At 46.4% G+C, this 12,561-nt stretch overlaps 1 protein-coding gene across 7 annotated transcripts in view; it reads left to right on the top strand.

Annotated features, from left to right (window-relative positions):
- CRACR2A (calcium release activated channel regulator 2A) overlaps positions 1 to 9,940 on the top strand; it is a 136,403-nt gene extending 126,463 nt beyond the window's left edge. For 6 of the 7 annotated variants that reach the window (XM_074403403.1, XM_074403400.1, XM_074403401.1 and 3 more), the window contains one exon: positions 2,756 to 3,954. In XM_074403403.1, coding sequence (XP_074259504.1) covers positions 2,756 to 3,064 — 309 coding nt within the window. In that variant the 3' untranslated portion in view covers positions 3,065 to 3,954. Of the gene's footprint in view, positions 1 to 2,755; positions 3,955 to 5,095; positions 5,173 to 6,660 lie in introns of those variants that run through there. The other variant, XM_010330035.3, reaches the window with a different exon arrangement.
- Positions 9,941 to 12,561: the final 2,621 nt, after the last annotated feature.

The raw sequence follows: 12,561 nt of genomic DNA, 5'->3' as shown, positions 1-12,561 counted from the left end.
CTTCCAGCAAGATCAAGTTCACAGAAAGGCAGCTGGAATGACTGAAGGTGGAGGGAGGGCTCTCTGTTCAAGGGTCATAGAACAGAACCTGATTTTGGAACAAAACACAGAAAAGAAGAAGGCTCAGATGAGTCACGGAGAGATGGTGACAGAGCTAGGGCAGAACCCACGTCTGCTCCTGACGAAGGAGCTGAGATGACTTCACGCCAACCTGTCACGCCAAAGGCATTTTTACCAGTGTCTCTCCCAGTCTCCACAGCAGAGTTTGAGTAGACCTGAGACTTGTTCACCGAAGCCCTAGAGGCTTGAAGCAGGTGTTGCTTCATCTAAGAGGTAATGTTGAACATCTTGTGCAGAAAACCTAGTTAGGTATGATGAGAAAGGAATAAAGTTTAAACAGATAGTTCAAGATTTTTGGGGTTAAAGTCAGAGAGGACCATGAGATGTCCAGCCCAACACCAACTCCTCTCGCTGCCCCTGCATCAGAGACTGATGGCCTTGGGCCAGGGCGACGGCGATTGACTGACTGTGATAGCTCACTCCCTGGTCATATGGGTGTTCTTATTTATTTCTGCCAAATATTTGGAGATGAATCTAATTCTCCTTTATTGGTGGCAGGCCAGGGTCCCTGGAGGGAGGTGAGTTATCCAGCGTGGCTGTGTAAGAGAGGAACAATTCAAAGAACAGAAACCATAGCTCCTGCTGGCACTTTGCTTTTTCAATTTTTGTTCTGCTCCTTCTAAGCTCCTTTATTTTTATATCTAGGAATTGCCCTTTCGGAGGCAAGAGGCACCATTGCTGCTTATGGTGCATAGGGCCCAGATGTTGGGATTCTGACCCATTCCCTCCCTCATCCTGTTTGGTCATTCGGCATCTATCATGCCCTCTGCAAGTGAGGAAACAGAAGGCATCATCCATTCCAAATAATAACAAAACCTGGGGTAGAATTCTGCCCTGGGATTTCAAGTCTGATGCTCATATTTTCAGAGTTTCCATGTCAAGAAACCCCACAAGCCTTAGTCATTCCTCACACATAAATCTACAAATATCTCTCTCCCATGTGCTTTCAACAGCAAGCTGCTTGGCCCATTTCCCTGCTTCCTCCTCTTTTCTTCCCCTTCTGTGAAAAGCACTTCGCACAAGTATCCTGTGGCACAGCACGGTCAGAGGAGGGGGGTGTTCCCATCAGCCAACGCTCTGGCTAATAGGGGCCACAGGATTCCATATATGCCGTGAGTGGCTTTCTCACTTTCAAGGAGTTGGAATATGTACAATCCACTTAGCACATCAACCGCAGATGTCCGGAATTTAATCTATTTTTGATGGGTCGGAAGACACTGTAAGATCTTGTAGTGCCTTTGCGTTATCATTGCAAACACGTATTATCATCTCACCAATAGATAGCATGTTTAGAGAGTTCCAGTTAATAAGACACTAAGTGGCAGAGACTCGGTTGGAGATAAGCATCTGGAGGAAAAGGTTAGAGAAGTGAAGACCCATATACTAAAGAGTTCTCCTAATTCAGTGCTTATGGTGTTAAATGTTCTTTTGGATTCTCAGAACCTTAACTTTCTCACTTGGTAAATAAGAATTTTCCCCCCGATTGAACTGCAGTAAAAACAAATGCACAGATTAAGGAAACATTGAGGCTTAATTTCAAACATAATAGCATTTAAACTTAAAATCGGGATACCTGTAAGATGGGCTTCGGGCATTTATTTGAAAAGCTCAGGTAAAACAGCTAAAGTATTGGCAAAACTGTAACTGCTTATTAGCTTCTGTTATCCCACAGGTCCCTCTGTTTAGTAAAACATTTAGCTACCTGAATAACTATTTGTTACTCAATTATGATTAAAGGCCCCTAATTAAAGATTTAAGTAAAAATAACAACCTTCCTCAATGTGCGCATTACCACATTTACTTACTGAATGGCAGTCGGTGGTCCTGGGGTCCTTTGGGCGCCCTCAGGAGAGACACACTCAGTGCCCATTTCACCAAGGAGGGGGTGGAGACCCAGGAAGCAGGCCCCTGGCTGGTAAGCCACAGCTACTGAGGGAGTAAACAGTGTGATACCTGGTCCAAACAGTGTGGCTGCTATGGTCACAGTGTTCCTCCTTATATAAGGCTTTCTTCAGAACCCAAGCACCAGGTGATGGGGGTCTGCGGTGCCCGCCTCCAATGAGGCACAAGGCAGTCATTTATGGAGCCCTGTGGGCACAAGACCACGAGGCAGATTTGGATCCAACCCTCAGAAGCGTATGTGCTATCATGAAGCCTCTGGTGATGCAGCTTCTACTCAAAGCAGCCTCCAGAGCAACTCTGAACGGGGGGACATGCATGGTCTTGGTCCACTGGACTAAACCTGGTCATTTAGGAAGGCTTTGGGGCTCTGTAAGCCCTGGAAGCGGCCACGCGGTCCATTGGCATCAACTGTCCCATCATCTAGCACATCTTGGGGTCCTGCTGTTCCATCTAAGATCCGAGGAGCGTCTTAAAGAGGGTGTGGTCATTGCACACACAGGGACTGGGAGACACCACAAGCAGGCCTCACGCACTTTGCAGAAGCGTGATAAGCTGGGGCTCTTGGAGAAGGTGGCTGTTTCCTGCTTTCTGGATGACTCTGTTACGGCCTGGCCTGTTGTGGCGGCCGGGGATTCTCCAGCCAGGTTGCATTTGTCCAGCCGGCGTTGTCAGCCTGCCCTCTGGGCAAATCCTATAAAACCCCTCTCAGTTGAAAACATTTTCTCTTCTGCAGGAAGCTGTAGGAGACCAGGTTCCTGTTCTTCTGCTGGGTAATAAGCTTGACAATGAGCAGGAGCGGGAAGTTCCCCGGGGCCTCGGAGAGCAGCTTGCCAAGGTAAAGAGCAAGCATTTCCATCTCTCTGGACAGAGTGTGACCCTGAGGGAAGCTGGGCAAGTACCCAAGAGCCTTGGTGGGGACTTTCTCTGGAAGTGCCATGGGAAGAAAGCAACTGGAAAAGATGGGTGGGTGTCCTGGCATCATGGAAATGTAGAACTTTGCCTAGAAAGCAACAGATTGCAAGATGGAGTTAGGGACCACTAGGGTATGGGGAATTATCCTAAAGTCCTTTCCTTGTAACTCAGAATTATAAATTCTAAGATAGCAATAGTTGACTTATTTCCATCCCCCTCCAATCTGTGTTTCCACCTGATCACCCCAGGGATCAAAAACTCACTTCTTTGCAAAGCAGTATGTTCTTCTGCAGACCACTGTGTTAGAGTTCATCCTTTCTATCAGGATTGAGCCTCAAAGCCGTGAACTCAAGATACACTTAGGAGATACACTGGAAAACCTACCATTAAAATAAGCATGGGCCCTCTTGCCCAAAAATGGAATCGATGGGGCTTCATGGAAATCAGGCAACAAAGTGTAGTTCCCTGGCTTCTTTTATTGCCTCAGAGTTTGGTTTTCATGGAACTGTGTGTCTGGGAGGATGGGGTGCTTACCAGCTGCATGACTGTAATTCTTCACATGCTTGCTCTAAACAAGGTTTCATGAGCTCAGAGCCTGGGAGAATGAGCACAGATGGTAAGACCCAAGGTAAAAAGAGAAGGGCCTGGCAGGTATCTATGTGGAGGGTCACCGGACAGTTACATGGCCGCAATTCCAAAATCCACAAAGCTCTGAAAACAGGAAGGGTGTTTTGCATTTTATCTGGCAGAAAAATCTGACCAGAAATGACATGAGGCTATTCATGGTCACATCGAGTGAATGTCCAAAATCTCACTGAAAAAATATTAAAATATTGATCATAAACTGCTGTCTGAAATCCACTGAGGGTATTATATAATATATGGCATATACATGTATTACCTTCCTAAGATTCAAAAACTTCTGGATTTCAAAATATACCTGGACCCAAAGATTCTATCTATTTTCTTTTCTTTTTTCTTTCTTTCTGTTTTTTTTTTTTTTTTTTTTTTTTTTTTTTTTTTTTGTCAATGAAAAAAAACCGAGACTCAGGAATTAAGTGATACATTCGGATCATCACAGCTCATCCGAAGTGGGGTCAGACCTCAAAGCAGGAAGGCAAATCACATCTTCCAGTTCTAAGCCCTGTGCCCTTCTCTCCCCACTGTTCCCACCCCATAGAGGCTTTACTCTTTGACAGAATGACCCAAGAGATTGCAGATCTGAGAGGAATGCAGACAGGGAGAGATGGAGCCCATGGGGCTGGGTGAGGAGGGCAGAAGGTGGAGCTGGCCTGTGGGTGTCTGTCGGTGGGGAAAGCTGCACTGGGAGCGTGGCAGTGCCTCCTGAGCTGCAGCCACAGAACTGTCCTCACTCAGTTGGCCTGAATCCCCTCAGGGCGTCAGCCTCCAAGAAGGGGCCATCTAAAAGCCAGGGCCCCGTGCCATCAGCATTGTCATAATGAAGCCAGTAATCTACTAATGGGAATCATCCATGGACTATGATGAGCCTTAGCCAAGGGCACCCCCACCATGCAGGCAGCACAACCTCATCCTAATGAGCTGATGGCCAGTCAGGTGCATCAGTGCTGACCGCCAGGGCGGCTAGGGCACTCATTAACTGCTGGGAAAGAGAATTCCTACTGGAGTGCCCCATGACACCTGTCCCCAGTGCCTATGGAATGCCACTGTGCTGGGGAAAGCATGCTGTAAGGAGCTCTGCCATTAACTCCGTGTGGGACTGAACAAGTCAGCCAAGTGCCCTCTCTCACTGCAGTTTACGTGCTGGTGAAGGGGGAAGAATACTGCCTGCCCTGGCCTTTGTGTCTTTGCCTGAATCGCAGGGCTGGTATAACCTGGAATGAGCATGTATGCACTTGAGAGTGATTTGGGAAAGTATAAAGAAGCACTAAGGCAGCGAATGGTTTCGTGGTTTTACACTTGTTATAGCTCACCTGGGAGATGGTTACAGAACTTGCATCAGTCAGGGGGCCTGTGGAGACAGAAATCAGCCGTGTACAGAGTGAGGAAGGGCTATGAGGAGGTCAGGGGGCCTGCGAGAGGAAGCGGAGGCTGTAGGTAGATGCACAAGGGGCTCTCCCACCACCCCCACAGTGCCCTCTCACCCCAATACTCTTGTGTTCACTCTGTTTTATGATTCTAGGAGAACAATCTGATCTTCTATGAATGCAGCGCCTACTCTGGTCACAATACCAAAGAGTCCCTGCTCCATCTAGCCAGGTAAAGACACATGCTCCCCAGGTACAGTAACTGCTGCGTCCAGCTGTGTCTGCCTTCAGGGAGGCACCTTATTTCCCTCTGCCCAGGCCGTGCCTCAGACCCCTCTTCCTCCCTATTGGCTGGAGCCCCCTGAGTATAAGTAATGGGGTCCTAGGCCTTTGTGTGGGATTGCAGCGTCAGGAGCAGCTTTCTGAAACAATGATGTTGGGAAAGAAAGCATCCCTGCCTGTCACCCCCATTGCAGTCTTCTTCTTAGTCTTAAAGCTGTCTTTTCCCAGGGATGCTCTTTTCAAATGCAAATCCTTCTGGGAAAGGTCAGATGAGGGGCCCCTCAGCACTGGCTGATATCTTAGCAGGGACTAGTTGGAAGCCAACTGGGGACAAGAATGAGTTATAATATGAGTTCCTGGGTGTGGGGGAAGGGAGTGGGTGTGGAAACTAGAGAGAAGAGGGCTGTGATGGGGAGTCAACAGGAGGTAACCAGGATAATAGCGCTAAAAGGACTGAGAGCATGAACAGACTGGTTCCTTAAGGTCCTGCCTACACCAAACATTTCAACAACAAAACCACGCTGGGACTCATTTTCAATACTTAGGCATTCATCCATCCATCCATCCATCCAACAAATACTTAACAAAGCCCATTTTGTGCTCAGCACTCATTCTGGGGGCATTTAAACGATTTTTTTATTTCAATAATTAAGAGCCCAGAACAACCCGCCTATGTATTGGTGAGGTTATGGGGTTATGGAGTATCATAAGGAAAAATTCTAGGCTTTTCTCTGCCCCTGACTCCCTGGGCAAGTTGCTGCCTCTCTGAGCTTTGTCAGGAAGGTAGAAACATCAATCACACCTTCCTTCCCTGCCCACTCACAGGTTGTTGAGAGAATCAAAGGAGATGCGTAATGCAAAAGCATTTTGAAAGTATAAAGCAGAGACAAGGTGTTTACCATTATTTTTAATCCGTCACCTCCTACATTTAATCTGGAGCTGTGGCCACATTGCATAGCCCTTCTGCAGAGGTCACAACCCATCAGTATATTTTGGAGCTTCTCCTGTGTGTTGGTCACTGTGATGGGCTGCAGAGGCACAGAGACAAAAGATAAGTCTTGGTCCCAAGCAACTCATTTTCTGCTGAGGGAGACAGCCAGGGAAGCCATGCATTGTGACACTGGGTGATGGGGTCATGACAGAGGAAGAGTTGGATGTTGTTCGTGGCTCTTAGGCTCACCTAGAGGATCACGAGGAGCTTCCTGGAGGAGGTGTCTTGAAGCATCCATGCCGACTAAACTCTCTGGGTTTGCAATTACAGTTGTGCACCTGTACTGTCCAGGGTGAGATGTTCAATACACTCTCTGAGGCCGAGGTGAGGGTGGGCTCTCTCCATATGGCCCAGATGGCCTGTAACCTGAGGGTGGCTGGTCCAGGTGGTCAGCCCCCGGGCCTGTCTACTTCTCCATCGCTGACACCATCTCTTCCCCTCTCCCAGGTTCCTCAAGGAACAGGAAGACACCGTGAGAGAGGACACCATTCAGGTCAGCCGCCCCACTAAGAAGAAATCCTGCTGTGGCTGATAGGGTCCTATCAGGACTGCCCCCAGCAAGCCTGAGGTCACAGAACCTGCCCTGATCCTGCACGTGGCTCCTGCACAGATGCCGCCCACTGGGGTCCGCCCAGTCCTTTTCTTTGTCAGTCACTCGCCTCCCCCAAAAGGAAGGGAGGCACATCCCATCAGGAGAGCTGCTCTTGGAGCACCTCGGAGTCTTTTCTCTCCTTTCTGTTTCTAGACCCCAGATGCCCATCCCTTTGTTGTTGTTGTTGTTGTTGTTGTGTTTCCCTGACTTAGTTTCCTGGGAGGAAAGAAACAGATGAGCTTTTCCAGAAAAGCCACCATGTGCCTTCTCCACCCCCCTTCTCCTCTCCTTGCCCTTAGGAGCCTCAGCACTGCTGTTGCCATGACAACCATGCAGGGCCTGACTTGTGGCTTCCTGCAGGCCAAAGGCACAGCACTCAGGTGCCGCCAGGGTAGCTAATCTTGCTTGGCCCCTGTTCTCCGGAGGCCAAAGGGATACTCTTATACATGCTGTGTGGATCTAGAGATACCCGAGCTGTTGACTGCAACAAACCAGGGCAGCCACATTCTATTCTACCCGTGACCTGGGGGCTCTGCTCTTTCCCTAATCCCAAGCTTTGAGCCTTCCCTCTCAGCACCATGTCCACTGCCTTTGCCCCCTTGAGTTTGTCGGAACAGTGCCTTATGGAGAACCTACAGCCTTTCCTTCTCACCCCCCACCCACAACCCTGACTCCAGGGTGGACTGTGGGTGAGAAGGGATACCTGGGGTTAGGGAGTGGGCTGACTTCCTACTTAACTTTGACTGAGAAATGAAAGGAAAACTAGTGGAAAAAAGCCATCTGCTGCTAAACAGAGCGACCATTTCTGGAAGGTATAAATGAGGTATATATAGCTATATATAAGCCATTTTCTAAATGTTTCTCAAAATAGCTCTTTGAAAAATCGTACATGATGATTAACAGGGTAGACCGACAAGCAGGCAGTGGGGCCCAGCGCAAGGGCCAGAGTTACTGACTTCATTTTGTTTTCTTGTACTTTATTCCGGAACACTGCATTTTTTTCAGTGTGGCTGTGATGTTGACATTTGCTGGTGTTTGAGAAGTGAACAGAATGTAGCACCCGACTGCAGCAGCACAGGGGGAATGATCTGGGCCCCGTGGGACTCCTGCAGCTGGGTGGTGGTGACTTCCCAGCCAGCTCTGGCATCACTAGCCGGCCGTCACCGCACTCTTGCCCTGAGTGGGAAGTTGAATGAAAGTTATTACGAAGATCACTGCCAATCACTGGGCCTGCAGACCCAGGCCCCTACAGGAAAGTGGGTGGTTTACACCCAAGCAGGGCACACAGAGAGGGAGAGGGGCAGAACGTGTCCACAGGCTTCCAACAAGATAGTTGAAGACAACGCCACATAGCCACATGGATGGGAGAAAGGCCACTGGCCAGAGTTCCCAAGGCGTTCCAATAGCCTCCTCCCAGACTCCCAAAATAGTCAGAGGCCCCCTGGGCAAGTACCTACCTCTTTTTGCAGACTCCTCTCTTTCTTTGAGCACTTGTAGGAACCAGAGAGCCCATGGAGGGTGCTGAACTAAAATGAGGACGGTGTCCCAGGAGGGGCTCCACGATCCTAAGCAAGCCCGCTCCCTCCCTGGGCTCCCCCCACAGCAGTAAAATGAAGGGATGGGCTATTTGATGCTTTGAGCTCTTCTTGCTCAGATGCACAGGATGACATATTTATTTTCTATTATAGGCTGGCCCTGGACCTCATTCCAAGGTTAGAGAATTCATAGGAAACTCTCTTCCCCTAAGGAAGGGCAGTGGTGGCGGTCCCATTAATAGGATGAGGCAGGGAGAGGGGATGCATGGGTCACCCAGAGGTGGCCCTAAAATGTGTGTGTGTTTGTGTGTGTGTATGTGTGTGTGTCAGTGTCAAGTGTGTAAAGGGAAAGGAAGGATAGAAGGTCACGGTGGCCATGGAGAAAGTAAACTCACTCTTCTGCTTTTAACAAAAAGCAAACATGGCTATTGGGATTTATGGGGCTAGCAGGCCATTCCTGGGGTTCCCTAAGCCCACAAATGTCTTTATTCCTAATACATTGCCCCTGGATTTCTGCTGCATTCTTCCATTTAGAAACAGAGCATGCAAGGTTCAGGGCAGGGAAGGTCTGGCCTTCTAGTATGTGGAGTAAATCCCCATGATTCTTCAAAGGAGAGAGAAAGGAGTGGGGCTGGGGTGGTCTTCAGGCCTCTGCTCCTCTCTTCTCCAACCCCCCTTTTAAAAAGAGAGAGAAGGCCACGTGTGGTGGCTCACACCTGTAATCCCAGCTCAGCCAGAGGATCATTTGAGACCAGAAGTTTGACACCACCTTTAGTAACATGGCAAGACCCTACCACTACAAAAAAAAAAAAAAAATTGAATATTAGCAGAGCATGGTGGCATGAGCCTGTTGTTTTAGCTACGCAGGAGGCTGAGCCAGGAGGATTGCTTGAGCCCAGGGGTTCGAGATTACAGTGAGCTATGATAGTACCACTGCACTCCAGCCTGAAGTACAGAATGAGATTCCTTGTCCCCAGCTCTCAGCTCTCAGCTCTCCTCCTCCCATTCCTTTTAAGCCACCATGTTGATCAGAGCGACCCTGGGCTGTCACTCTGCCCCAGAGGCTGCCAGAGAAACCTTCTGGCTCTGTCCCGTTCACATCCTTGTAGTAGCCTTGAGCTAATCACTTAGCCAGGATCCACATTCATCTATAGATTGGAATTTTCAATGTCTACCTCACAGGGTTATTTTAGTATTAGATGAGGTAATGTATGTAAAGTACCTAGCGCAGTGCCCAGAATAGAAGAGGTGTTAATAAGTAGGGGCTACTTTTGTTGTCAACATTGAGTTGCTGTCCTGGCCACTCGCCTTCCTTCAGTTTTATATTTAGAACCAGCTAATAGTTACTAAGCATCTGCCCGGAACTGGGAACTTTCACAAACATAACCTCTTCTGGGCATCTGTTTGCCCAACCCATTTGCCTGAGTTCTGAGCTCATATCTGGCTTGCCTCTTGCTGTTCTTTGTTCCTGGGAGTTTCCCAGCTTCCTGGTTTGTCTATCAGTGCCCACAGCCTTTCAGCACCCAGTCCTCCCTCCCTCTCTGTGGTGCTCTGGGAACCACTCAGATGGCAGCTCAGACCTGGTCACACAACTCCTGGGTGTTTACCTATGAATGGCCTGTGCTCACTGCCATCCCTGGCTCTTGCCTGCTCCCCTGTTCTTTTTCTTTCTTTCTTTCTTTTTTATTGCATTCTAGGTTTTGGGGTATATGTGAAGAACATGCAAGATCGCTGCATAGGTACACACGTGGCAGTGTGATTTGCTGCCTTCCTCCCCTTCACCTATATCTGTAATTTCTCCCCATGCTATCTCTCCCCACCTCCCCACCCCCATCTCTCCCCCATTTCCCCCCAACAGACCCCAGTGTGTAGTGCTCCCCTCCCTGCGTCCATGTGTTCTCATTGTTCAACACCCGCCTATGAGAGAGAACATGCGGTGTTTGATTTTCTGCTCTTGTGTCAGTTTGCTGAGAATGATGGTTTCCAGGTTCCTCCATGTCCCTACAAAGGACACGAACTCATTGTTTTTGATGGCTGCATAGTATTCCATGGTGTATATGTGCCACATTTTCCCTATCCAGTCTATTATCGATGGGCATCTGGGTTGGCTCCAGGTCTTTGCTATTGTAAACAGTGCTGCAGTGAACATTTGTGTGCACATGTCCTTATAGTAGAACGATTTATAATCCTTTGGATATATACCCAGTAATGAGATTGCTGGGTCAAATGTGCTCCCCTGTTCTTATACCTTTTGCTTCTTCTGCTGCTGCCCTCAGCCCTGAGTTGCCAAATCAAGAACCTCATCACCAAACCAATGCCCTAGTTGCTTTGCTTCTTGTCTAGCATTTGTTCCGCTCCACACTTCCTGTGGGACTTTTTTGTTCCCCTATGATACCTTAGCTGTCTCCCTGCTCCTGTCTGATACTCTTTCTCTATTCTTAATACTTCTACCCTCTCTGAGATGTTCCTTCTCCCTGCTTTCCTCCTGGGCCCAGGCCAGGCCTTACATATATACTCTATCAAAAAGGGTACAACTGTTTGTCTCTGTCACTAGTAGTAACTGCCCCAATGGCGCTTAAACCAACTTCAGCTAAAAGGAATTACAATGCAATTGGTGGCTTCCAGGGCCATAATAAAGAACGGTAAGGGAGGCAAAACTTTAACCCAAAGAAATGAGTCCCGAGTGATAGGACATCAACCACTATAATGCGTTATGGGAATTAGATGTTTAGGACAAAGCTGCCTTCTCTACTCTCAAAGATCTCAGTTTGCTTCATGTATTTTGGGGCTTTCTTACTAGGTTCAAATATATTTCTAATTGTGATTTCCTCCAGAAGAATTGACACTTTAAAGTGTCCTTCTTTGTCTTCGGAAACAATTTTTGTCTCAAAGTTGATTTTGTCTGATGTTAGGATAGCCACTTCAGCTCTCTTTTTATTGCTGTTTGCATTGCATATATTTTACACCCTTTTAATTTCAATATAGTTGTACCTTTTAATCTAAAGTGAGTCTCTTGGAGACAGCATATAGTTGGATTATGTTTTTTAAATCGATTTTTCCAATCTCTTAGTTGGAAAGTTTAATTTATTTACATTTAATGTAATTGATAAAGTAAGATTTGTCTGCTACTTTGCTATTTATTTTCTATACATCATATGTATTTTTAAATCTTGTGTTTTTTCATTACTGCCTTCTTTTATGTTAAATAGATATTATCTAGTGTAACATTTTATTCTATTTCATTTACTATATGTTTTTGAATTTTTTCTTGGCGGTTGCCCTAGGGATTACCATTAATGTCTCAATTTATAACAATCTGTTTGTGTCAATAACAACCTAATTTCAAGTAAACAAAAAATGTTGTTCTTTAGTCGTCCCATTTTCCCTTCCCTTCTGCTATTATTATCACAAATTTCATCTTTATACGTTTTCAACCATCGACATATATTTATAATTATTGCCTTATGAAGTTGTCTTTTATTTAAACCAGAAAGAAAAAAGTTACTAACAAAAAATAAATTTGTATTGTTTTATATCTAACTGCATGATTTCTTTTACTAGAGCTCTTTATTTTTTCATGTTGATTCACATTACTATCTTGTCCCTTTTCATTTCAGCCTGAAGGATTGCTTTTTACTATTTTTTTTTTGTAGGGCAGGCTTGTTAAAGACAAACTCACTTGTTAGAGATAAAGTTCCTCAGTTTATCTAGAAATGTCTTAATTTATCCTTCATTTTTGAAGGATACTTTTGCCAGATATAGAATTTTTGATTGACAGCTTTTTTTTTTTTCTTTCAGCACTTTGACTGTGCCATCCCACTGTTTCCAGCCTTCATGGTTTCTGATGTCAAATTAGCTGTTAGTATCATTGAGGAACGCTTGCATTTGATGAATTGTTTCTCTCTTTGTGCTTTCAAAATTCTTTGTCTTTGGCTTTTAATGGTTTGATTTTAATGTGTCCAGCTATGGATCTTTTTACATTTATCCCACTTGGAGTTTGTTGAGCTTCTTGAATGTGTAGATTAATAGTTTTCATGAAATTGGGGGAGGTTTTGGTCCTTATTTCTTCAAGTATTCTTTCTAAATCTTTCTCTCCTTTCATTCTGGGACTCCCTTTATGTGTGTTTGGCATGGTTGATGGTGTCTCACAGGTTTCTGAGTCTCTGTTTATTCTTATTCATTATTTTTCCTTATGTTCCTCAGATTGGGTAATCTCAATTG

This window comes from Saimiri boliviensis, chromosome 7, assembly GCF_048565385.1.
Source record: "Saimiri boliviensis isolate mSaiBol1 chromosome 7, mSaiBol1.pri, whole genome shotgun sequence".
NCBI lineage: Eukaryota > Metazoa > Chordata > Mammalia > Primates > Cebidae > Saimiri > Saimiri boliviensis.
Note: the sequence above shows the minus strand (reverse complement) of the source record. Positions and strands in the feature narration are given on the sequence as shown.